This window comes from Acanthopagrus latus, chromosome 14 (assembly GCF_904848185.1).
Source record: "Acanthopagrus latus isolate v.2019 chromosome 14, fAcaLat1.1, whole genome shotgun sequence".
NCBI classification, from domain to species: Eukaryota; Metazoa; Chordata; class Actinopteri; order Spariformes; family Sparidae; genus Acanthopagrus; species Acanthopagrus latus.
In genome coordinates, this window is record NC_051052.1 from 12,558,558 (window position 1) to 12,585,880 (window position 27,323).

The 27,323-nt window shown below is 41.5% G+C and overlaps 1 protein-coding gene across 9 annotated transcripts in view; it reads left to right on the forward strand.

Annotated features, from left to right (window-relative positions):
* wnk1b (WNK lysine deficient protein kinase 1b) overlaps nucleotides 1-27,323 on the forward strand; it is a 96,904-nt gene that overhangs the window by 30,511 nt on the left and 39,070 nt on the right. For all 9 annotated transcript variants that reach the window (XM_037120975.1, XM_037120976.1, XM_037120970.1 and 6 more), the window contains exons 3-5: nucleotides 16,182-16,354; nucleotides 21,722-21,942; nucleotides 23,574-23,731. In XM_037120975.1, coding sequence (XP_036976870.1) covers nucleotides 16,182-16,354; nucleotides 21,722-21,942; nucleotides 23,574-23,731 — 552 coding nt within the window. The remainder of the gene's footprint in view (nucleotides 1-16,181; nucleotides 16,355-21,721; nucleotides 21,943-23,573; nucleotides 23,732-27,323) is intronic.

The window sequence follows — 27,323 nt, forward strand, 5'->3', positions numbered from 1 at the left end:
TATAAAACTAATACATCTAGATAATAACAGTGTGTCATCCATAATCACAACAGCAGCTGTCAGTGAAGTATGTCAGCGCACCTCCGTAACAACAGTTCAGCTGGTACATCATGAAAGATTTATGAACGTTAGTAACGCACCTTTGCCTTGTTGGTCTACTGAGTTTTGCTTGTCCTCATGAAAACTTGTGATGGATGCTTTCCGGATCAGGGAACCATAACCTTCAAGTTAAAGGTTAGAAAAATCTGTTCCAGGAAATAATAATATCATAAAAAAAAGACGTAAAGATATGTTGTTTCTCATCTGTGGGACAGTGATTTGGAATGGAAACGATGTGCCACTAGGTTAGGTTTTGAATTCCCCTGCTCAGCGGGAGAACATGGTAATAAAATTGTCAGAGGGTGGGGGATCAGACACCGAAGAAGGCCTTGTTAGAAGTTTGATACCCTCTGCCAGTGGTCCAGTAACCGCTGTTTGAAGAGAATCCCATTTGTGCGCCGCAGCAAATGTCACGCAGTATTTTCACAACTGGCAGCAAAGTGTTCCACTGGCAAAGAGTGTGTGTGTTTTTCAGGTTTTTATCAGAGAAATAAATGATTCACTGCCGACGTCCAACCACAACACTCACACCCACTGATGCTGTTGTGTGTGTTGGCAGAGCGCTTGGTATGGACAGGTGTGGGGAGGCTTTTGAAGCTGCACTTTTGATGGAAGCTATCACTGCACACACACGCCTCTCTCTCCTCTCTCTCAGGCTTTGCACCTGAATGAATCTGAGTCGCTGCCATTCGTCACATAAAGTGAATGTTCCCCCCAGTTGCCGTTTGAACGGGCAGCCAGGTCTGATGAAGCTGCCTTATCAGAAACCAAATGTAATCATCAATGCACACATCCTGCTTCAGCTCTGTGATAAGTATGATGTAAACTATGGTTTGCCTCACTTTCCCAATTTATTACTTTCTTTTTCCCTGTTTGTCTGACCCCTCCTGAAACCCCAAGCAGCACGATGTAACTGTTTGTGTATGTGCACACGTGCTTTTGTGTGTTTTTTATCTCAGCCAGAAAGCCCGGTAGAGGAATTTCTGTTGACATTACACACTCGTTCTCTGTTCTCTCTCGCTGGACAGGTTTTCCAGACCATTCTGTCTCTATTCTTTTGCCTTTATAGTCAAAGTGTGCATAAAAGTGTGTGTCTTTTTGTTTTTTTTCTGTTTTTTTATCGATAAATGATTTTTTGATTAAATATGAAAATAATCAGATCAAACATGGATTCAATAATAATGGTTGCAGTTCCAGCCCTACCGGTTCCCTCAAAAACAGCTATTTTTCAAATAAACAGCTGAAGATCCACAGTTAGTTGAGTAGTCAGTTGAAACACAATTGGTTGCCAACAATTTTGTTTATCGATTAATCGTATCAGTAATTTATCAAGCAAAGACAGTCAAATATTTGTTGCTATTCTATGTCATTTATGATAGTAAATGAAGAGTCTTTGGGTTTGGGCCAGAAGAAGCAATTTGAAGACGTCACTTTGTGGTCTGAGATATTGAAAGGAGCCATTTTTGGATATTCCATAGACTAAGAGATTGGTTGTGGAAATAAACAGCAGACTAATAGATAATGAAAATGGTCGTTAGTTGCAGCCCTACAAAGGGCATTACTTGTTGTTCTAGAGGATAAAATAGGCAGTGAATGTTCCTTCCATGCATACTGCCAGCTCCTCAGTATAAGTCCAGTCTACAGGTGGCGCCTGCAGCAGCTGCTCTCCATCACTTACTCACCTCATCTACTGGAAATTCAAAGCCGCAACTTTTACAGTCCTACACTTTTTACCTTCAGGCAGCTGCACTTCCAGGAATCTGACGCATGAAAAGAAGAAAAGTCTTATTCAGTGTCTCTTTATCCCTTGGCCTGACCCTTATGTTATGGTATCCATCAGTGTATGGATATTTAAAGCAGCGATTGTGTTCACACAGGCTTAGAAATCATATTGTCATCGCTCATTGTTGTCTTTGTTCCCGAGAAAGAAAGTTGGACGTTGGACAATCTTTTATACCTGCCCTCACATCCACACAGATACTTATTCAGGTGTAAAATAGGTTATAGGCACAATGAAAGTTTTTGTTATGAATTGTGTGCCTGCCCTTTGTGAATTTGAACGCTGTATGGAGTTTTTTTTTTTGTGAGCGTGTGTGTGCTCGTGCATCCCTGATGTGTGTGACAGAAGATAAGGGCTATTGTACAGGTCTTTGTAAAGCTAATTGCAGCCAGATGTACTGTGCGATTAATTATAGGGTTTTCCTTTCAGAGGCGACAGAGCTGTACATTACTGTAATTATCCAGCCTCTCTCCCCATAAGAAAGTCTGCCAACCATTACACTAAAGCGCGGGCAGCTGGAATAGCACATTTTGGTTACTTCTTAAAGCTTAGGTCGCAATCCAAAAAACGGGTCACAGGTTGAAGTTTGGTGTGTGTTAGAAATCTTTGCGTTAAGGTCATTTTTAACGCCTGGAGTCCCACGATACTCGCAGAGCTCTGAGATTCATGCAGGAGAACACATGACATTGTCGTCTATTATGCTCAGTGAATGCTCAAACTTTTAGATGTATTTTTTACAGAAGAAAAATGTATTGTGCAAGTAGTTGGTGCGGTGAAAGTAGAGCAAACCTTTTCAACTCAAGAGAAAGAAGTTAATTTTGTGCCTTATTATTTCAAACAATGTGAGCCAGGCTTAGTGAATAAACCTTTTAACTCTCTCCTTTATAAAAGTGTCTTTGTTAAAAGTTCTAATCGGGCCTTGCAGTTATCTTGGTTTAATAGTTTGCTCTGGAAAACGGTTGCTACGTTGTGTGTGAATCGATGTATAAGTCTCATTAGCGAGGCCTCGTTGTCATCACTACACTTGTATTTAGAATGAGACTCATTATGAAGTTATACCTTCTGCCTTTGTCTCAACTGACAAGTCATTATCTGGGCTGTCATCCCTCCCACTACCTCCCACGTCTCCCCCCCTTAAAACGTCTCCAACATTTTTTCTTAGTTTTGTAGTTCTCCTGACTTGTGCTTGTTCTCCTTCTCCTGATCAGCCTTTCACATCTGTCGCTCTGCTACTTTCCTCTCATCTTCCACTGCTTTCCTCCCATATGTCCCTCTCCCACTATCCTCTCCTATTTCTGCTTTCCTAACACATTTTCTCTCACTTTCATCCTCTCTTCCTGCTGCTTTTAGACTCAACTTCTCTCCCGGTGCTGCTCGGCCCCCCCCCCCCTTTTCATACATATCCTTGAACCTCGGTTAGACCGACTGTTTTCACAACCTGTCCTGAAAGACAGTTCTGGCCATCTCAGAGGGAATGTAAAACATCTCAGAATCAAAATATTGTTTTTTAACTTTAGTATCTATTGTTGTTTTTTAAAAATATTAACATTCATAGCATTTTTACCTTCACACGGTAAACTCAAACTTCAGTCCTCTGTTTAACGCTTCATGTTTGTCTGAACAGAAACTCTGTCCTGCTGTGTATTCAGCTCCATTATCTTTTTGCTCTATTAGCTCAGATAGCCATAAGCTATTAGCTCTGATAACTTTTGGTTCCATTAGCTCCTCCTAGTAATCCCATAGGCAAAGTAGAGAGGACCGCCTCTTTATGGAGTTCTCTGTCCTCAGTTGATAAAGATGGACATGCCAGAAAAATAATTTTCTCTTTAATGCATGAGTGGGTTGGAGGAGACTCATGGGTTGATGACCAAACGCTGTATAACAGAGATTACTGTCAGAACATAGAGCTGTTTAACGCTTAGAAATATCACTTACAGCAGATTTAGTGTTACACAAACAAACAAGAAATCCTTGCATCTGTAGACGTCCAGGGGGAAGATCTCTGTTGGTCCAAAAGTCATTTTCTGTCGTCACAGTGACGCAGTCCATCTCGAGACTTGTCTTTAATGCAGTAAAATTCCTATTCAGCAGGAAAAAAAATCTACATTGAGAGAAGTGGGTTTTCATCCAGCAGCATCGCCACTCCATTCCTGTCCGGCCTGCTTGTGAAGCAGTGTTCTTCCTCGACAAAGGCAGTGTGTTTCTTGTTGATGTAAGTGTTAGACTGACTCAGTCCTTGTGACATTGACATCTCTGTCTCTCAGCAAGGCATTACTGAGACAGACAGGCACCTCTGCAGTAACCCTACACTGTGTGTAACTGTGTGTGTGCATGCTTATGTGTGCGCACGCTTATGTGTGTGTGTGCGCTTATGTGTGTGTGTGATGTGCTCAGTTATTGCATCACTGTGTCATATAATCCGACCTCCATTTCTGCCTCCCTTGTCTTTTCTCCTCTCCTTTGTCTCCATCTAGATCTGCTGTACAGTTGGCTTTAGCTTCAGTTTCTACATTCTTCTTCTAGTTTCTTTAACGTTTTTCTGTTGAATGTCACCATTCCCAAGCGGATTATTGCCTAATTTCTTGACGTGTTTATGGTGAGATGGCTCATGCACTGTGTGGAACATTTCTGCATTGTGTGTCATCCCAACAGGAAAGACTTCAGAGGGCAACATACCCATTTCCTCTTCCTGTAACCTCACTTCCGTCCTCACGTCTGCTCTCACCACTCCGCTACGCTTTCCTTTATGTCAGCCATGTGTCCACATTTTTATAAAGAGCAGCATCACTTGAATGTAATGTAAAATAAAATGTTGTATCATCTGTTTTTCTATGCATTTCTCTATACAAACATCCCGTGTTGACGTATATTTTTGACATTATGAAGTTTAAATGCTTGTGCTTCAAATCATGCCTGCGCGCCCAAGAAAGAGCAAAAGTATGAGAAAAACTAGGCTAATGACTCGTAACAGTGTGCCCTTTGGCAGTAATGGACGCTCATCTGGAACAAATTAACCCCAAAAACCTGCTTGTAACAGAACCACAGTCACTCATCAGAAAGAAACACATCAGACACACACATTGGGTACATTTTTCTGGGACCCGTCCAGTTGTCTGTCGCAGATTACTTCAGTTTCTAGCGCACGGATCTATCGGTAGCTCGTATCTGTTTAACTTCTCCTGTTACCCTGCCAGAGCCGCAGCTTAAATCAGTTCCTCTCCCTCGTCTCAACTAACCAGCTGCAGAGGAAATATAGGCCACTGTGAGGGGAGGAAAAGGGCAGAGGAACACTGAAGGGGGCATAAAGATATGGAGGCGGACAAGGATCGTTGACTAAGAAGTTTGATGTTTTAACTTGTTTGTCCTGCAATCGTTTTCTTTTTCCCTCACCTCATTTTCCACTAATGTCTGGCTCTCCTTCTGTTTCGTTCCCTCTCATCACTTGACAAGCGCTAATCCTTCTTTTATGATTATTGTATAGCTGGGACTCACAAGTGTGTGTGTGTCTGTCTGTGTGTGTGTGTCTGTGTCTGTGTGTTTGTGTCTGTGTGTTTATCCCTTCAGGGTTTTTTGGTAATCTGTTGACAACCTCGGGGGCTTGTGGAGGAGTTAGAGACGAGACCACAGCACAAGCACACAAACACTCGCTCACGTCAGCGACACAGTGCATGTAATATTCTTAGAGTCAGTGCGTGTTTGTGCCAAAGCAGCACTTGTATACATGTAAACAGCCAGTTGGTTACTCTCACTAAGGTGGTTGTTAGGCTGACAGAGCATTAACGATGACTGCTTTAAATATTCAGCACACAGTTTTAATTGCTTGCCGTTACCCTCCTCTCTGTCTGTGACCTCAAAATCTGTTTCATGTAGAAACTCCCCAAATGGGTGAGTTGCCGTGGCAGAAAAATAACAGACAACATAACAGAAAAACAGCATTTTGGCTTCCCCGTGGCCTTGTGGTAATGGACACATACTATGTATGGCAGAAACAATGTCCCCAGTTTGATTCTGGCTTTGGCTGCATCTTCATTTATCAAAATGAAGGCATACTTGAAAAATACAGCTGCATCATATGATAAAACAGTCATTTCGGATATTAGAGCAAAGCAAATATTCAAGGTCTGGAACTTACATTGTTTACTTACTTTGGTAACTTTCAGAGTGCAGTATTTTCTGTTGTGATGCAACTTGTTGGTGCATTACTGCCACCAATGATCACTTAATAGAGTAGCAGGACAGCTGAGATACCCTCTTGTCAGAACATTGCTCCATAGAGAAAAAACAAAAAAAACATTAATAAAACAATTATTTCTCCATATTTACTGGTTAAGACTCTGTAGCTTTGTTAACATGCTGCTGTCTTAGGTCTTATAAACTTCAGTGTGTAGCGTGGAGACTCAGATTTGGAAGTTAGAGATGCAACAATTAATTTTCAATCAAAATAGTTGTAATTTGAGTCTTTTTTGGGGGGTTGGGGAGCAATCGTGGAATAGTTTTCTGTTGTCTGTGGTCTGGGATCAAATCCATTTGTTACTCTTTCATGTCTGTTCTTCCTCTTTTACCACTTCACTTTCTCAATTTCTAAATCTCGCATAGCTAATACCGAAAGTGAGTGGATGTAACACCATCATTAAAAAAAATGTTAATTAAAAAATGTTTTTAAACCCGCACTTAACTTCTAGCTGGAACTAGCTGATAATTTCTGTCGAACATCCACGTTGTTGGTGGCACTTCACTGGAAACACAGATTGCTGCCACGTGATTAGATGCCAATGGCTATTGATGCTCTTTAGATGAAACTTGAGAAGTGCTAAAGTTCATCCTAGGCGTTAGTAGTGGATGCCATGATTTAATGTAGTATAAAGGGATAGTCCTCGCAGATTATGTAATAGTTTTATCTGGGACAGCCCCCGTGCTCTCCGGCCTATCCCTCTGTTAGATCATCAGTTACTGTAACAGTGTCAGGACCCTGCTATAAGATGTCATCTACACCCTGTGAATTCCAGGGAGACGTGCAGGCCGAAACACACACACGGCATAGCAAACATGCAGATGTGGATATGTAATGTTCCTGGTAATGAACTGTAAAGCATCTGTTGATGTTTTGGTAAGCTTTAGTAGGGATTTAATGCAGTATATACTTCAGAGACATACAGACTTACTCATTGGTGTATAGTAATGTAGTGGTAGTGAAAAGGATTTAAATGTCTGTCTGTGATCTATTTATGATGTGTTACAGAGAGGCAGATGGACAAGCCCTATATTAAGACTGCAACCTTTTGCATGCTAATATGCTAACCCCATACACACACGCGCACACATAGTGAAAGATGCACTTTACACATATTTCTTTTGCATACAGAAACACAACTGCATTATTAACACTAGACGTGCACACATGACTACCAAGCTTCATGAGCGCCGCATGGCCTCCTCTGCAAAGAGGGTCAAATCCTTAAAAGTTCAAAGACTTTAAGGTCCCTTAGAGGCGGAAAAGGATAGCTGATATATGACAGCCATTATGTGCAAATGTCTCATGTTTCAGATTAATCTTCGTAATAGTTCAAAGAGTGTTTTACTGCCTAATCAATCAAATGAAGCACAGGAAAAACATACACAAGTTTTATTAGAAGCTACTTGTTCTATGTAACAAAGGGAAAATAAATATCTATTTTTTATTTTGGATTTTCCTTCCTTTTACTTATGTTTCAAAATGTGTTTATTTATTTATCTTTTTAATAAGTGTCCCAACTTCCTGTTGAAAATGAATAATCTCCATGTCAAATCCCCAAATCTTTTCAGACTCCTCAAAACCTTCTGTACAAGATTACTCCTGATAATCTTCCTAATGTTATATTGAAGCAATTACGCAAATCATAAACATAAGCCTTTTAATGGGACGAATGGCAACCTTTAGACCTTAAAACTTCCTTGATTTCTTTCCTGTTTGAGTGACAAAGGAGTCTATTGTTGGTTGCTAATCATTACAATGAAAACAACAATCAATGAATAGAGCATTTCTTTTAGAGTCCTGTATATTGAAGCAGGTCAGCTCAGCTGATTCAGGATTTGGGAATTAGATTATTGGCTGTGGAATAATGTTCTGTAAATTGAAGACTACAGGTTTATAGGCATGTTTTAACCACTTCATCCTACCCTTTTTATGGCAGTTACAATCAAAAATGTCTCTTATTTGAAGCATGTTTTTCTTCTCCAGCTGTCCAGCGAATTTTGAGAGCTGCCTAGTCATCATGCTTCCTCATTAAACTCTCAAAATTGGGATAATTCCTGCTATAATGTGATTCCTTTTGCATGGCGTGCCGCTCTGTTAAGGATTAACACTTTGGTGGGGGAGAACGTTACACCAGAAGTTCCTCTCATTATCCTCAGATTTCCTCTCATTATGCTTGGATCAAGACGGCTGGATCGAGTGGCTAAACTGTACGGAGTGATTTGGGAGAGGGTGGAGGGGACGTTTATTTGGAGCTCATCTCACTTGTACTTTGAGGGGGGGGGGGATTCCATGAATGGGCAAGAGTGTAGGGAGTAAAAAAGCTTGGAGGAGAAGAAGGGAGAGGAGTCAAGGAGAGGAGACAGGGAAGAGGAGGGGAGATGAGGCGTGACCAGCAGAGCAGAGGGTGGTGACTGGACTGGCACATGGTCTGTGTGTCCGTGTGCATGTGTGTGTGTGGGTTGGTGGGTGGCTGTGTGTGTGTGTGTGTGTGTGTGTGTGTGTGTGTGTGTGTGTGTGTGTGTGTGTGTGTGTGTGTGTGTGTGTGTGTTGCACAGCCAGGCACAGAGGGATGAGACAATAGGGAGCACAGTGAGTGGCAGGCTGAGATGGCACCTATTGTTAACACACATGAGTAAACAGCATATGCACACACATTGGGCTTGTTATTGAACCCACCCTGATGAATGCGTTTGTTTGTAGTGCCCCTTATAAATCAGACAAAGAAGGAAAAAAAACGACCAACATGTCCATTTTACAAAGGATTGATACTCAATCAAATACCTTGGTTACATTTTATAAATATCTTGCATAAGTTGAAACCATCATGTATGTATCTCACCACATTTTTTTGCAGAAACAACAGATTTTCTGCCACAACTGGGTCAGATTACACTTACACACACATGCTACTCACACACACACACACACACACACACACACACACACACACACACACACACACACACATGCTCATAGACACATGGCCCTGGTTACTGCAATATGTAGAGTGGTGATTGATGGGAAACCAAAACCCACCTAAATAGGAGGAGAGAAGGAGGGGAGCGGCAGGGCGGATGGAGAAACAATGGAGCGAGTGAAGCGGCTGGAAAGAGAGAGAGAAAAAAGACAAACATGGGGAATATAAGAGGAGGGTGTGAACAAGTGAGCTCAAATCTTTTAGTTTCCTTTGCTAAGATGTCTCTTTAAATGATGAGAGCCATCACTTTCTCTCCCCCTCAGACTTTTACGGGAACTTATTCATCCTCTTTTCAATCATTCTTATTCAGAACAGATGCTCGCTCTCTCTCTCTCCCTCTCTCTCTTTCTGTTGCTGCCTCTTGTATGCTGGCTAACCGTAACAAGCTGTGGTAAAGGTCTTCAAGAGGTTTTGGTTTGTGTGTGCAAGTGAAACATACATATATATGTGTCTTTTTGTGTGAGTGTGTGTGCTGCAGGGGGTTCTTTGTGGTTCTTTGCAGGAGAGTGTTTCCAGTCTGTGGGGGGTCTGACAGACGCTACGGCTACATGCTAATGGAACACACCAGGCTTTTTTTTCATGCACCTATGCGCACACACACCCCACCATGAGCCCCTATCCACCACCACTGCCGCCGCCGCCGCCGCCATACCATAGGTCTTTACTGTATGCAGAAACAAGTCAGCGCATTCACTCAGCCGCGGGGCTTAATGTAATAAAGATCTGCAGGTCCTGATTTTACTCTCGAGTTACAGACCGGCATTCTTGGAAATTTGGGTCAGGACTCAGAGGTTGATCAGGGGGACGTCGAATTGGGTCAACGGCACATTCTGTTGAAACTGGGCTGAAAAGTTTATAGTTCAGTTTTCTTTCCAAAAAGGGTGTCAAGAATACAACAAATACTTCTGCCAATTGTGTTTTTCTGTGCTGGAATAATGATTTGAAGGCACAACTATTAGGTCATGCTTTGTGTTTGGAAAAACTATTATACACAGCACTTTTTTTTTGGAGTGCTGTATTCCTCAAAGCTTATTTTCTCTCATACTCCTGATTATATCCTCCATGTCCAAAGTTTACGTAGGGTGCAGCTGCAGACCTTGGACAGAGTTTGTGTCTTTTTTGATTCAATCATCTCTAAATGCTTTCAGCAGATAAAGCTTTTCATGAAAAACTCTCTGAGGAATCATTTACTCAGTGCTCTTCACTGTGTTTTTTTGATTTTGGTCACATGGGTGTATGTCACACATTTATACATGACACACCCAGAAGAATGATGACTATATAACAGATCCATCAGTATTGCTCAAGTTGATGATAATAATCAGCTGTGGAAAATTACCATATGAAATTATGTGTCATAAATTCTGGAACTGCAGTGTCATAATTATATGTCTAAATGTTTTTGTCTGATTTTCATAATGATAACTGGATTGCTTGAATTTCTCACCATGAATGAAATTGACTTGTAAAAATAGGACTGCAGATAATGAACACATAATTAAACATAAAGTTTTTGCCAATTACCTCCGCCAAGGAGGTTATGTTTGTACCCATGTCCATTTGTTGGTCTTTCAGCAAGACTAGACAAAATCTACTGAACAGATTGATTTCCACCAAACTTGGATAGATGATGGGTCTTTGCTGCAGAATAGACCCCTTTAACTTTGTGTGCAGATTTGATTAAAAGGGATTAATTCAGGAAACTAAAAAAGTTTTGTTACCGTAAATAGACATCAGGTTAAGGTTGTGCTTTGTGAATGACAGCTGGTGGCATTGACGTGTTATTTTTCAACTTGCAGCCACATGAGAACTGAAGTTCCTGAGAACCTGCAGGTATTTTTCCTGAGAAACAGGAAGAGATTTAGGGGGGAATCCCACAGAAATACTGTGATCACAGATCTAGATATTCAATCTCTTGGAACCAGTCTCTGGTGGCATCGGACAGTAAAAGTTAACCTGTACCTTATGACTTGTTTGCCTGTATGTAAACGATTATTAATTGCTGTTATGTAAGAGAAAGCCTGAGAAACAGATAAATCTTTGGACACAGACAATCATTTGCAATCATTGGTGCTATATTTAGGCTTCCACTGTCCCCAGGAGCGTTTATGGACTTTGGACAACAGCCTGAGAGTTTTGGTACCCAGAAACTCCCGAAGGTTACCTAATAGTCTTATGATTGTTGTATATACAGTCAAGCGGCAGTGTGCCATGTCTGCTTATTGTCTGAATTCCTGGCACTCGTCTTTTTGTCCTCCGTTGCAGCCTCCATCCATCTGGTGCTGCAAGTTCTGCTCTCTCGCCAGGGTGCAGCAGACCAGAGAAGACCAGAGCAGATGATTACTGAGCGTTAAAACGCGGTGGGATGTCCAGACTAGACGAGTTGATCAGAGGGTATCAGCTTTCAGCTTCTCTGCAGGAAGCTGCATTATGCTGTAACAGGGCAGATTCTGTTTCTGCCAGCCCGTGTGGCTGCCTGGCTGTACGTGGGTGCATGTACGCCTGTGTGTGTGTGTGTGTGTGTGTGTGTGTCCTCAGCTGGCTGTTACAGAACAGAAATGGGGCAGACAGACTAAGAGCTGTCACTTGCGTAGGGATGTATAGATGGCGTCTTTCAAGTCCTCAGATAGGCGGAAGGAAGATACCGAGGAGGCAGAGAACGGCTTAGAGAGTGAGAAGTCCTCTTGTTGAAGAGAAGTGTGTATGTGTCAGATAAGAGGCTGTAGATTTGAGTGTATAGGGTTGTCTTGCTTAGGTGTGTGTTTCTGTGAGCCTGTGTGTATGAGGGAGAGGGAGAGAGAGAGAGGGAGTGAAAGAGAGGCTTGGATGGAGAGTGAGCGAGAGGGTATTTTTGAGTCTGACAAACTCAAGTCTCATGATGTTTTGCAGCTCGGAGCAGAAAAGCGACGATAGAAAGAAAACAAACACTCTCAACAGGAAGACTTGTGCACCATGGATCAAATTAATTCCTTAATTATCCACAGCAACAACAGTTTTTTTTTTAATACATTTTTTTTAAATAAGCATTTACTGTCTTACAAAGCCTCTACTGTATGTGTGAGAGCCGTGCACCCATTTATACATGAGAATGAAGAAGGAAACATTAATAATGTATTAGGAAACCCTTTAGACTTGCTGTCTGCTTTCTCTGCACACATTTTGAGGACACATACACACTCACACACATACAGACACACACGCACACTCAGTAGGACGAGAAAAATAAGGAGAGAGGGCCCTCAGGGAGGCGTCTAACAGTGATATGGGTGGTCAGGGTCTTGTCTAAGTGCTGCTGGGAAGTGAAATGTGGGCTTCCAGTCAGTCAGGTGACCTGCGGCTATTGTCATGTGACCACCGCGAGGTCATGTGATCGGAATGTGAAAAAGAGTGAGAGACGATGAGAGTAAGCACACGCATGGCTGTTTCAGTGCGCTAATGGGCCATCGTCAGGGAAAGGGTTGCTGCGGGATGAAGGGCTAAGCTCTTAACGCACACCCACATGCGCGCACACACACACAGGCTCTACACAAATGAATGCACTTAGAAACACACTTGAGCTTTCAGACATTCTGTGTGTGTGTGTGTCTGTGTAAGTCATATGATATAGATGAGGCCCCAGGTTATGCAATATGACAATATGAGATCATCACCTTAGAGCTTCCTAAACTAAAGCAGCTCACAAGGTTTTTTAAAGCTTTTTCAAAAGACTTGCATACTGTTATCTGGCAGTACCTTCTGTGCTGATTTGTTGATTGTTTGGAGTGGATTACCAAAGTAGGAATACTGCCTGAATATTATAATATATTATAATAATACCTCCCTGAAGTCACTGCAAGCAATAGTACCTTCACATCCTAAGTAGGTAGTACTTGCATATCTGTGAGCACTGGGATTCAGTGTTGTTGTAGCTTTAATGCAATGAATGATTGATGCTGACCTCGTGCTTTGTCTTGGATGGCTCGCATCAATGCACTGAATGCTTTGTTTTTATAAATTTATATAATATAAAGCTCTTAAATAAAACAATGAGATCGTGTAAAAATAAGACACGGATTCACAACATTTCATCGTTCTTTCTGAAAGAATATTGTGAATGTATTTGAAATGATCAAACAGTGGAAATTGAGGCAAGGTGCCCCCCCACCCCCCGTACCTCTTTTTAAAACCGGTTGCCATGGTAATAGTCCTGATAATGTAGCTGGGAGTTGGTGTCTAACCTCCAACGTCTGATCTTGCATCACCTCAAAAAATTGCAACTTAAAAATAAAAACTCTGACACTTTTTATTTCTCCTAACTGTTTCTTGTCTTTTCCTGTCATCTGTTCTTAAACAAACACACACACACACACACACACACACACACACACACACACACACAGCCTTTGCATCAGTCATGCTGCTATTAATGTGTTTGTGTGCAGACCGAGCTGTCTGTTCACTTCCCCGTAATTTCATCCTCTAAAAGGGTCACAGACATTATGAAATGTTCAAATGTGTCATGAATATCTTTCAAAGTGCACATTTTCTGTTTGTTCCAGGTTAATTGAAGCCTCTCTGTTATATTTGTTTTAATCTTTTTGTGTCATATCTGGGGCAGCTTCCCTGTAACTGTAGGTTATGCTGTGACGACAACAACAACATATTCATTTAGAGTTACTGAAGAAGCTGCAACCATATTTGGGCTTAAATCCTCTGAGTATTGAGGTTTTGTTACCTTATTTTATCGTTGTCAGGCAGTTCCTCTGAATATGTGTATTTTTGGGATAGTGATGTGCCGAATGTGTCAGCTATGGTTAGACACAGAGCTGGTGAATAAACTGGAAACACATTCAGACTAAGCAAATACCCACGTATGCACTCTCACTAACGCTGCTCTGCAGCAGAGCTAATTGCAAGAAAAGTCATGCCTACAACAAAATAATTAGGATTCTTTTGGCTTTATTCCACTCGTAATAAAAGCTGACATATAAACAAACACAGGCTAGATAAAGTTGAATGAATGACACCTTTTACACACATGCACACAATCACAGTACTTTACAAGATCTGACTCGCCCACGCTGCCCTTTGCATCTGCGTTTACTGAAGTGTCAGTGGTCGAGCTGGAATTCTCATTAAACTGTTTGGATGTATGTGTGTAGGTCTTTACGAAGATGCTAGCCTACCACAGAACTGAGGAATGTAACCCCTAACTTTTGCTTGTCTTGGTCAAGCTCTCTCTGGGTGGCTATCAAACACTGCTAACATAGAGTCGATTAAAGCTTGGTGTGAATGTTACAGACTACGACTCACATCCAAATAAACAGACAAAAACACGAAGGACACAAGAACTGGGGTTTGTATTCGAGGATTCGATGTTCATTATAGGAAAGCATTAGGAGTTGTTAAATGTTGGGAAGCCAGTGAGGCATCATGCTGGTGACCCCATTGCTGTGTACTAAATCACTGCCTTGTTTTCTCATTCTAGGTATGAAACAATTAGTTGTTTAATCCATCACACAATCAAACATCGACACAAATTTAATCCCTGAGAACTTCCTCACTGGTTCCAGATTCGTAAATGTTTTTCGGATTTTGGACTTGATGGACTATGATCAGATTTCAGGAATGTAGAATAAGTAGCAACAATTGGTGAACAGGCCATCAACACCTTTTTGTTCCATAAGTCATACTCATACGACAGCCATTTTCTCAGGCTGTCACGCTCAATATGCGAAACCCAAAATTGTACTCTAGGAAGTGGTCGAATGCTAACTTTAGCTTATGGGTTACCAGATATTGTTGTCATTTGACAGCTTCCTGATTGATCAGCAACTGAAAAGACAATGGATAATAGACATCCCGGGAGATGTTAGGCCGTATTTCGAAGTAGAACCGCATGGTTCATAATTATCCAGTTAACTTCTGTTACACCACAGCTAATATTAGCCTTCAAACACTTCGTCGCTAATACTACCATTTTACAGTGTTACATAATACAGTAGGAATGGTGTTATTTAAATGCCAGTGCTTATCTTGAGTACATGTATTAGCCCTTGAAGTAAAATGCACTGGATGTAATCAAACATTAATGTTAGCTAGGAAGTGGTTGAATGCTATCATTAGCTAATGGGTTCCCAAATACGTTGTTTTACCCTGTAATATGGCCTGTATCACTTGGGATTTTCACTATCCATTGTCTTTCCAGTTGCTGATCATAGGGAAGTGCTGAAACGATAATGATATGTCAGATTCCCTATGTTTATACGATTTACAAGCTGAAACGGAATGACACCCACGCTAAATGGCTGCTGTGTGAATATGTCTGCTGTTGTGGGAAGAAATACAGTAACATATAAAGTTACAAAGGACTGATTACAGATGAGGAGAAACATGGCTGTCTACAGTCTTCTCATGAGTTAACAGAGGAGTTAACTCATGGGGAGCTACACTAACAGAGACCACAGTAAGGGGGAGAACATGGAAAGAAAAACACACCAGCAGCTTCCCTAATTTTACCTCCTGTGTAAAGTCAGATCAGTTTATTTTTAAACCACTTTTAGAAACCAGTTTGTACTTCTCAGAGAACCCAAGCGTGTGCTGTTCTGACAAAAAAAGACACATCAAAATAAGCCTGAGACTCTGATGGATGTTTGTGGCTTCTGTGAGTGAAGATGAAAGGACAGTCTACTGTTTTATCTACATCCACTCTCCCTCTCTTGTGCTGTACTTTAATGTAATAAGGCAGAATTCTCTGATAGCACCTGGTTTCATATTTCATCTGCATTTGTATTCCAGTGGCATGAGTAGATGGTGCATCAGTGTTGGGTGTTAACAATGTTTTTTATCGTGTTGCCAAGCCCTAGCTGTATGTTTTTGTAGCATTTATTATGGCTTGTTTTTGTCCCTCTGTTAATTAGCTCTCCTCCCCACCCTTTAAACCCTCTCTCTGTTTAATTTGAATCTAATCACACACACCATAATAATAGTGTTGTGCTATTAATAGAACTCGTTTTGTTTGGTTAAATGCTTCTTCCCGCTAGATTTCCAATGAAGGTTTCCTTAATTTTTCTGTATGGGTGACTCATTTTCCTCTCCTGTCCTGTGTGTAGGATCGCAAGCTGTCCAAGTCGGAGCGTCAGCGCTTCAAAGAAGAGGCCGGGATGTTGAAGGGTCTCCAGCATCCTAACATTGTCCGTTTCTATGACTCCTGGGAGGGACCGTGCAAAGGAAAGAAATGTATTGTTCTGGTCACTGAGCTCATGACATCTGGAACGCTTAAAACGTGAGTACCTGAGAGGAAAAAATATTTTCCAAGATGTTGAAGGGGTTCTATGTAACAATTTGTTGCAATTATTTGTATTAATCACTTTTTCCGTGGTCATATGTGAGCAGATTGTAACATGAAGTGAAGAAATTGGTAATTTCTGTCTCTTTTGGCTGCCTAAACAAACATAGACAATTTGTTTAAGTAGTTTAATGCTGCTGGACTGTGGATTTCTGTGTGGAGGACTCGGTCAGAATTTCCATAAACGACGTGACTTAATACACATTGTCTGGTGCCTCGTCTCAGTGCCTCTCTCCGCTCTGCTAACAAAAAGCAACAGTAGCTAATGTCCACTAAACGTCCGGCCTCCAGCAGTTTAGAAGGATGAACAAGGGGCTACAGTTGTGAAACACTGCAAACTAAAGAATCAGCCAATAATTTGGAGAATGAAAACAGTTCTGGCTAATAACTGGTTAATAAACTGTATGGAAAACAGAGACTTTATTTGTATGGCTTGTGCACAAACACCCCACACGCATACTAATGTGTCAATTCCCCCTTGCGTCTAAAAAGCTCTGCTGTTAGAGACGATGACTCACCTCCAGATTTTTGTTGAAATGCAAAAATTACCCGTTCACACACATGCGTGTGTTGTCCCCATTCCTGTCAAACCAATATGCAGTTTTTCATCTATTTTCAGCATTTGAAATGGTCTTTCACTGTAAACACCTCACTTCCCAGCAGGATGCCTATATAGAGTGTAGCTGTTAGCAGGTCATCTAGGGTGTCTGACTCATTACATGTACAGTATGTGTCTATGCGTATGTTATGTAGAGTATTTATGTCACTGGCTGAATGCCTGTCTCTGTATGTATGTATGGGATGCATGTTCCAGGGTAAGATGTTCTCATCACATTTTAGCAATGAGTACACTAAACAAATCAGTAAAGGTCAAAAGTCATGTGAAGACTCAAAACAAACTGTACATATCTGATTAGCATGACAGAACCAGGGGCGCCTGTCCGCCTCTGCCCCCCCCCCACGCCCCCCCAGCCTCACTGTGATGAACTGATCTGTGTCTGTTGCTGTCATTGTCCACGCCATGACCACACGCCAGTCTGTAAAGATTAGATGTGTGTCTGTGTTCTGTGAATGCAAATGTGATTGTTGAACTCCCGACACAATAAAAGGCTGAATGTGAGGCTTGCAGCGCACGGCGTGCCCTGTGCAGTGCATCGTGGGATATAGGCCCACCTGCCAGCTGCTGCTTCTGCTGCAGATTCCTCTCATTCCTGATTGAGAGACACAGACAGAGGGAGAGACCAAATGAGCCGTGTGGGTGTATGTGGGTGTGTGTGGGTGTGGGTGGGGGTGGGGGTGGGGGGTGTGGGGGGCGATGGAGGGGAGAGTTGGATGGATGACCAGACTGATGTACAGTCAGTTTGAAGCAGGAAGAGGGAGACAGGAAGTCAAACTGTCCGATAAGCTGATATTGAGACAGTCAGCTAAAGAGGCAGTAAAAGCATAAATAGGCAAATTAATAGATGAATAAATAACTAATTTAAAGGCAGCTACTAAATGACATACCTGTGAACCACCTGTGACCACAGAGTGAGAGGATCAAGCCAGTTGCACAGCACTACCAAGGACAGTAGCGCCCTCCACTGGAAGACTGTAAAAGGTTCATAAATGAGTTGAGGGCAGATGCTCTCTGTCCTGCATCCTTTATCTATCCAGCTTGTAAAACTAAGCAGTTCTCACTTTTTTTTCTTTTCCAACAATTTTGTCACTTGCCATTATTTCATTCCATTGTACCAAAGAGGAAAACAGGAAAAATAAACTAGTGAAAGGAATTTTACAAGAGTAATTTAAATATTCAGATTAGGGACAAAATGAGTAACTAAAATGCAAAAGCTAATGTTAAGCAGGGCAAGTGTGACTTGACAACATGTTTGATGAAAGGCAATAGAACTTAGATCATCCATTATTTTGTAAAATGTGACTTAAATTAAATATGTTGAACTGTATTGTTAGAACATAATAATGTGGCACCATGAACATCTTATAAAACCTTATTTAGTTTAAGCTTACATAATAATAATAATAATAATAATAATAATAATAATAATAATAATAATAATAATAATGATGATATGAAGCAGTAGCTGGAAAAACAGCTGCACCCTGAAGCCTGTAGTATGTTCATGCTTAGTGTTTTGCCCAACAAAATTTCAAATACCCCAAAATAATTGATTTGCTATGATGAAATTCTAGAAAATCTTGGAAAAGTTGGCACATTTTTTGGCATTTTGAGTAATTCCGTGTCAGTCGGCTATTCCAATTATCACCTCTGTTGACTCTACACAATATAATGCAGGCATGGAATTAATCTCACATGCATTTATGTAATTAAGAAACGCACTGATGTACATATATATGAACACGGCTGCTCTGGGATTTGGCTGTCATCCAGATGAAGACTCAGAAAGGAGAGAGGACTGTTGTACACTGAAGTGGTGGAAAAATAAAGCGAGAGATGATGAGAGGGAGGACTGATAGGGACGGAGGGAGATGGTGTGGATGGAAAAACTGAGCCCGGGCCTGGGTTCAGGGTATTAGAGGCCCCTTATCTATCCGTGTGTGTGTGAGTGTTTGTGAGAGAGATAGAGAAGCACAAAGGCATGTGTGTCTGAGTATGAATGCTTTCATGTTTCTGTATGTGTGCTGTTCACACACTGTATATACATATTTATCTGCATACTTCTCCCTCTGTGTATTTCTGTGTTGAAAAGAGAGCTATGTTGAGTGAGAGATACTTTGTGCAGTGCCTGACTCCAGCATCACATGCCACGGGGTTGAACTTTTCTGTCAACACCGCTCTTACTTCAGAAATGGAGGGAAAGAAAGTGGAGGAGACAAGCGAGGGAGAGGAGGGTGGGAAGGTACAGGGAAGGAAGGTACAGACAGAGGAGGAGGAGAAGAGAGTGCTGTGCTTAGAGTTATGGGGAAGGGTGACGGGATGAGAGTGGATTTAAGGATGAGGGAGTGAAAGGTTTTAGTTTTATGCAGATGTGCATTTGGAGGAATGTCAATATAAAAAGTCATGAAAAGATTATCAAGTTAATACTTAGGATGTTATTTGAGTGCAGCACTTGATTAAATACACTCTTCACACCCCTGGATAATTAATGTAGTGTCATTTACTAAAGTCGCAGGCTCACGACTGAAACACTGGATCGGACTCGGAGCAGACTAATCTGATGCTGAATCCAGATTTGTCTGATTGGCTTCTTGTCAGGTGTTGCTGCGTTATTAGAGCAGCTGTTGACAGTCAGGATCTGTGTGCAAGTAGAGCTGCCAGTGATGGTGGAACTTGGTTCATTGTCTGGACTAGGAGGCAACAGCATTCTCTGCGGGGTCACTGTGCAGTTCAGTCAGCTGCCAGTTATTCAAACGGGCCATGGGCAGATTTCATTTAAGCTTGGACATTGAATTAATTAGGCTGAATAGATCAAGGATGATATCATTTTAAGCTCGAAGAACCAAAGTGCTTTAATAAAAAAAAAAAAATTGGCTCAAATCAGATATATTCTGCCTGCTGTGCTGCAGTAGAAGTTGCACACACAGGCAGAATCAAACACATCAAAAAGAAGATGAGCCAGGAACAGTTTATCTCTTTTGAAACCTCTTCATCATCTGGATGATCAGAGGATGACTAAGGAGTACACTTCGCTTCCCTGTCTGTTCTTCAGTCTGTTCTTCCATTTGACTAAACAGCGGTGGAGAGACAGGCAGACAAGTCCCCAGCCGATGAAAGACAATTGGAAAGACTTTGCTTGGAATTCAAACATTGATTTTAAATGAGCTAATCAAGGGTGACAGAAGCCTTTTTCATCATATAATTTAATCAATACAAATAAGAACGACTGCATGTTTAAGTTATTTGACTAAAATCTGTCAGTCAATCTGGAAATACTGCTGTGCGGCTAATTGACGTAAATTTCACACACAGTTAAATTCCTGTCCTGTTCTCCCAGTAATCCTGTGAGGTTTCCTCCACTTTCCTCCCACATTCCAAAGACTTACAAACCAGGTGGACCCGAGGCTACAGATCGACCACAGCTGTGATTCTCCATTAGCTGCGTGATGATGGCCTGGCAAGCTGTCAAAGGGTTTTCCACCCAGTGTATGCTGGGATAGGTTCCAGACAGAGGGGTGTGGACCAAACCTGAGCCCTCAGTCCCTCTCCCCTTCAGCAAATCAAGTGCTAGCATAACATCCCCAACTTGGTCTGTTAGAGACACAGCATCTGGGAGGGGCATATCAGAACGATCTAAAATGAGTTAACTCCAAAGATATTCAAATACTGGAGGGTCCAATTCATGTCCCATCCATAAGTTTACATTTACGTGAGTTTGTTTTTTTGTTTTTTTGTTTTTTTCTTTGCTTAATGCAGTGTGACTAAATGATTAAAATTCTAAATGATTGCCTTGATAAAATTGGTTTTATTCAGAAGTTTCACAGGGTGGTTACCCGGGAAACTGTTATGCGTGATAATTATGATGCACTGGCTGCACTTAGCTAAGCAGTAATAACAGTGTTTTTTTGTAGTCGCTCAATAAAGCTGTTAACCTAGAGAGCTTCATGAATGAATACTAGGTCGTGCCAGTCACTCGATGAAAGACGATAAGCATCCTGTTACCATGGAAATTACCAGATCCGATTAAGTGACAAAATGCACCAGAAGTTGCGCCAATATGAATCATGGGGGCTGGGAAAAAGTTGGATGAGTGCAAATACAGTAAATTAAATTAAATATGATCCTGGTCTCTGTTCTGCTGAATAAAGACAGAGCTCATGTGTACTGACTGTTCATTGTTGTTGCACGTGTCGCTCTCTAACATGCAGACACCAGAATGTCTGTCAGTGTGTGTTCTTGTGCCAACGTCCATGTTTGCATGAGTATTTATGCTGCATCTCCTTTAAGCTGGAATTGTCTGACGGTAATCCACTTTGGTTGTGTAAGCTTTCATCTTTAATTGAAGCATTATCCGTGTTTCCGTCGCTCTTATCCTGCCATCGTCTGCCTCTCCATGCCTTTGCTTTGAAATAATTAATTCCCCCGTGGACGGTTTTCGGTGTCCTGCAGTATTATCACAGTGGAATATATCCAGCACGGTTCAAAGAGTCATCAGAGTGCCCTTCAACCTCAGTGAAACACTGCTAAATATGAGATATGAGATGCATAAGAGAACAACTTTGTTTGATGTCAGCGGCAAAAGCTGCTGCGAGGTCGAACATGCTGCTCTCTGTATATTTTTGTTTGTAAATGTGTTGCTTTGTTGAATGACGCACTCTCTCATGTGTGATCCCCTCGTCCTGCAGCTACCTGAAGCGTTTCAAGGTGATGAAAATAAAGGTCCTGCGGTCGTGGTGCAGGCAGATCCTCAAAGGCCTTCACTTCCTGCACACCAGAGCCCCGCCCATCATTCACAGGGACCTGAAATGTGACAACATCTTTATCACAGGGCCAACGGGCTCAGTGAAGATTGGAGACCTTGGTTTAGCCACGCTAAAGAGGGCGTCCTTTGCCAAGAGTGTCATAGGTAGGAAATACATGCGCACAAATTCTTTATCTCCTTGTGTTGTGCATCAAAATGAAATGTTTAGACTTGTGGATGTGGACAGAATGTAACAACCGACATCATTAATCAGAGTTTTGCCAATACAATATGGACTTGACACACATATGTCATCGGACACTGTCTCGTATAAGTAAAGACATAAGCACAGACACATTGTGCAGCACTGCACACGCCTACTGTAGGTTCATTTCACTGCCTCTAAAATGTCTGGTTGTAAAAGCAAACCGCAGGCATTTGAAAAGTGAAATGTACTCTAGTAAGCTGGGATTAGGCTGTCTGGAGTTGTGATGGCTGCACACACACACATACACACATACACACACACACCCCAAAGATACACCCCAAACACACACCCTTCATGTAAAACACACTCCATACACACAGAATTATGTGGAGTCAAGAGTGTCTGCTGTGCTTCATATAATAACTTGGCTGCCTTTCAGTGGTTTAGTTGGGCAGTTAACCTCAAGCATTCTGGTATTCACACATATTCTCACATGCATACATGAACGTGCATATTCTCATTCGCTCGAGGCGGGAATGATATGCTTTGTAAATCTCACAGATGCTTTGTAGTAATTAGGCAGACCTCAAGTATTTGGACACTTGCAGAAATCCACACACACACACACACACACACACACACACAAATGTGGACAGTATGTGGTACCAGTATGAGGAGTTTAGAAGTTTCAGCTGTCAGCTTAAGTCGTCTACTCTCATAATCATTTTAGCATGTGTTACTCAACTGACAGTTTGGCTTTTAAGCCATAATGTTTATTTAGCCTCATAAAATCTGATCAGTGGTGGAATAGTTTGTGAGGAAGCACAAAGACTGAGCAGCTGCTCAAATCTCTTTCTCAAAGCAGCTATTGGTCAGTTGCTTGTGGAGCAATGATCATATGAAGTATTTTGCTACAGTACTATGGTACATTTCCCAATACGTAACCTTTAAAGCAGCATTATGCAAGAATTGGCATTTTGGTGACCCTACAGTTCCTTAGTATAATTCACTTATGTGTGCATTTCTCCCAATTACTTATGATCCAAATCAGCAAGCCAGCTAATTTGCTAACATAGTGCTGAGCGTGCTCTTGTTGCTGCCACAGCTGCCTCTAGTTCTTGTGCCCATTCTAGCACCACTGCCAAGCCAAAGGAGCCATCCCTGCTTCCTCTTACTGGTGGTCCAATGCCTCTTCCCGCTGGCTGTAAACATCAACAGTCCCCCGGTACTCTAAGCTCCCAGTGTGGTCCAAGCACAGTCAGCTAGCTGCAGGGCTGACAGAGCTTCCTATCAGCTACAATTAGCAGCAGCTAGCGGTTTCCTGGGAAATCTGACCATTAGCAAATTCCAGAATTCAACAAGCATATAAAATATATTTCAATTTCATAGCTGCACACTTAGGAGATCTTACCTCCTCCCCTCAGTTACAAAGCTGACAGAGGCCCCATTCTCCCTATTGCGAGTCTGTGCACCAACACAATTATTTTGAAGCTTCTATTTTCCGGTAAATTCATTACAGAAAGTTGCTTTATGACTGAGAGATCCAAATTCCCAGCACAGTTTAACAGCTGATTGTTTTTATCACCAGGAACCCCAGAGTTCATGGCTCCGGAGATGTACGAGGAGAAGTATGACGAATCTGTGGATGTGTACGCCTTCGGGATGTGCATGCTGGAGATGGCTACCTCAGAGTACCCCTACTCTGAATGTCAAAACGCTGCCCAGATCTATAGGCGGGTTACCAGCGTAAGTGTAAACCCATACACAGTGTGACTAAACTATTCCTTTTGAATGCCTCAGCTGTGACTGATGATAGACTGGAGTGACATTCATGTGCTGTAACCAAGAGTCTCTAATCTCCATCCTTCTCCACCCCCCCATACTTGTTTACCGACTGAATTAATAAGTTTGGTATGAGCTGCAGGAGGACCCGTCATATGACTGTGTTTTTGCACTGATTAGTCTCTCTCGCCTTTCCTCCCTCCCTCCTCACCTCTCTCTCTCTCTTGCTCCGTCTTGCAAAAGTGGGGAAAAAAGAGGAAAACGGTTGCACCATGGGAAGGCTTTGGGTGACTGTATTTTTTCCTCCACCAGCATAGAGAAATACAAGGTCAAAACAAATGTTACCTCAAATGTTGTTGGCCTCGAGTATGACACGTGAACCATCCTTAATGCTTCTTGGAGAACAAATTCAGAGACATAAGAGAAAGAGAGAAACCTGAACCTCCATTTTTGTAGAGGAACTATAAATCAACAGACAAATAGACATCTGATTTAAAAGCCTCTAATTAACTTTTACTCTCTGCAAAAAAAATGTCCAGTGTTGCTAAAATTGAGACGACAGTTGGCTGGGAAAAAACAAAAAAACAAAAAAAAAAACACAGACACAGAGGACAACAGATGCAATCAGAAGCTGTTTTTAAGTTGAGTGCTGCCGAGGTCATCAACCTAACACACACACGCCCATGCGCGTGCACACACACACACACACACACACACCCCAACACACACAGACACACAGACGGATGAGAGCTGTCTCGTTTTTTTTGTTTTTTTTTGCCTCACGGGACTGAGTTCAGCTTTGTGCAGGCTGACAGTGACGGTTAATGGAGCAGAGGAATTTACTAGAAATCTCGCCCTCATTTTCTCTCACACTATCCTCCTCTAGTACCACTGTTATCACTATTCTCTCTGCATCCGTCTGTTTTATCACATCTTTAACTCGGCGCACACATTTGGGCAAACAACATTCATTTAAAACAAAGTGAGGCTTAGTACTATTCCCCCTAAATATTTGATTGGTATTACTACAGAGATGCTGTGCAGTTTATAGCTCATGGAAGAGTGCAACATCCCCTTCAGCTAAAACCGGCGCTTTGCTTATCTCTGCTGACGTCTTACATTAAAATTTAATGGTAACTTCAGCAGCAGTGAAAGGTTTTTCCAGTGTGTTTACCAAAAATAAAAAGTGATGTGTTCCATCTTCTGTTTTCGATAATTCTAGTCAAACAAACAGCGCATGTTATGAGTCTTGACGAATATATTATACTTATATGCTTTAATGTATGTTCACGTTCTGCTCAAATTTTCAGCACAGTAATGGAATTGATAAAACTGCCTTAGGGGCCCATTCGTACTATCTGACAGGCAAATTCAAATGGAAGGGATTTGGATTAAGATTGCCTCCCTGCCTCCAACCACCGCTGTGAGGGGGGAGAATCAGCCTCTGTCTCTCTTCTGTCGTCTTTCTGTCTCTGAATGTCTCAATTTGATTTAAGAAGCTTCACACGCAGAATACATTCAGCCGGTATCTCTCAATCCATATGTTCGTCTGACTGTCTGTATCGCTTTATGTTTCCTCCTTTCTCACAAAAATTGAAATCACATCCCCACTTTGATGGAAGCATATTTGATTATCTTCATAACCTCAGCCTTGGGGTTTGCAGCTGTTGTTTACGTGTCTGTGTGTGTGTGTGTGTGTGTGTGTGTGTGTGTGTGTGTGTGTGTGTGTGTGTGTGTACACGTGTGTGTGTGTACATGTTGCAACAGGGCGTTATCCCATTCAGATTGTTTTATTCACTCAGATTAACATGCAGTCAAACAACCAAATTCAGTTGTCTGTATTTGTTACTGTCACACACACACACACACACACACACACACACACACACACACACACACACACACACACACACACACGAATACGCGCACACACTCACAAACAGCCTTGTGACAACCCCAGGGTGCCCGAGTCACCTGCTTCCTTTCATTTCACTGCCTAATCCATCATTGCAGCTTTCCACCCTTCATTTCTCCCTCTATTCAGTCCTTACAAAGCGAACCTCAGTTCACCCCTGTTGAGTTTTAAGTTGAACTTTAGAAAACGAAACAGAAAATGTGAATCTAACAGTAGCATTAAACCAAATTGTTGCCCACTGCCTCTGTATTTTTTAGCCGACTAAGACATTTACCAGTTACAGATCACTTACAGGATTTTCCTTTAAGGAAGTTGGCAGTAGCTTCTTCTTTCTTTGTCTATTTTGCCTTTTAAGGCTGGCGAAATGGCGTTAAATGTAATCATGATATTTAAGGGTGCTTTTTGCATTAAGAATTCTTTTGACAGTATGAAAAATACTGTAGAGTATTTTAGGTTTAGAACTCAAAACAGCTGTTGCGCTCCTCTCACAGGATATGTGGCTATATAAGTTGTTGTCCTGCCCCTTTTGTTGTCACAGTCTTCTTGAACTTCTGTCACACCAATGATGTTGCTCACCACTTTGAAACTGACTGTTACTTCTTTTCTGGGCATTGCCCTGGTACTTTTCTTTTCATCCCGGTCATCTCTGTTCTGATATGAAGCTCTCACATTCTCACCAATCTGAATATGTATGTGTAGCCTGATCTGGCAGTTTGACCCCAACAGAACTGACACTTAGCACAGTGGTTCCCAAAAACTTGTTGTAATATTTTTCAGATAATTTTCTAGTCAGTTCGCTTCTTGTTGTGAATTACTGGATAATCAACTCCTCAGGCCTCTAAAATCTCTTTTAATCTTTTTTAAAGCTGGAGCTGGAAACTGTGACAGTGAGTCACAAGTACACATTTAATGTAACATTATTTTGGTCAATACTGATATCATGATTTAATAACCATGACAACTTTTTTCAAATTTTTACTTTTTAAGTAAAACGTAGGAATTTTCTTTCTTTACTTTCAATATGATTCAGCTAAAAAACGTATTAAAAAGTGTCTTATAATAATATGTAGTACTATATACAGAAAACACAAAGACTTAATATATGCTATGTCTTTCTTTTTTATTTGATATATGACGTGAGAAAATGAATTAAGTCTCTTGTCCCTTTTGATTGCATCAAGCATCGGTACAATAACAGCAGAGATAGAAGTACGTCAAAATCTAAATGTTGGGTTTTTCCACAAAAGACAGCTCAATTAACCTCATTGAGTTGAATTAAACATGTCAAAGGTCTGGCAGAGAGTGAGTTTGAGAGACGCACTGCTCTAATGGAAGGGAGGCAGCTGGATTAATGACGCAAGACAAAATGAGAGCGTCATTGCGAAACAGAAGATTAATTAAATTATTGTTATGCAACAAAGGCTTGCATGACATTTGTGTTGTAGTTCCCTAAGCACACAGAAAACAAAACATTATACAGATTAAAAAGTAAACAATAATCGAGTCAAATAAACATTTCATGGAGGAGTGTTGGGGATGCGTTCAGGAGCATCACAGCCTGTGGAAAGACGCTGCTCCATAGATTGTCAGTTCAGCAGGAGATACTTCTTCGCCTTAATCTCTTGCCAGATGGCAGCAGGG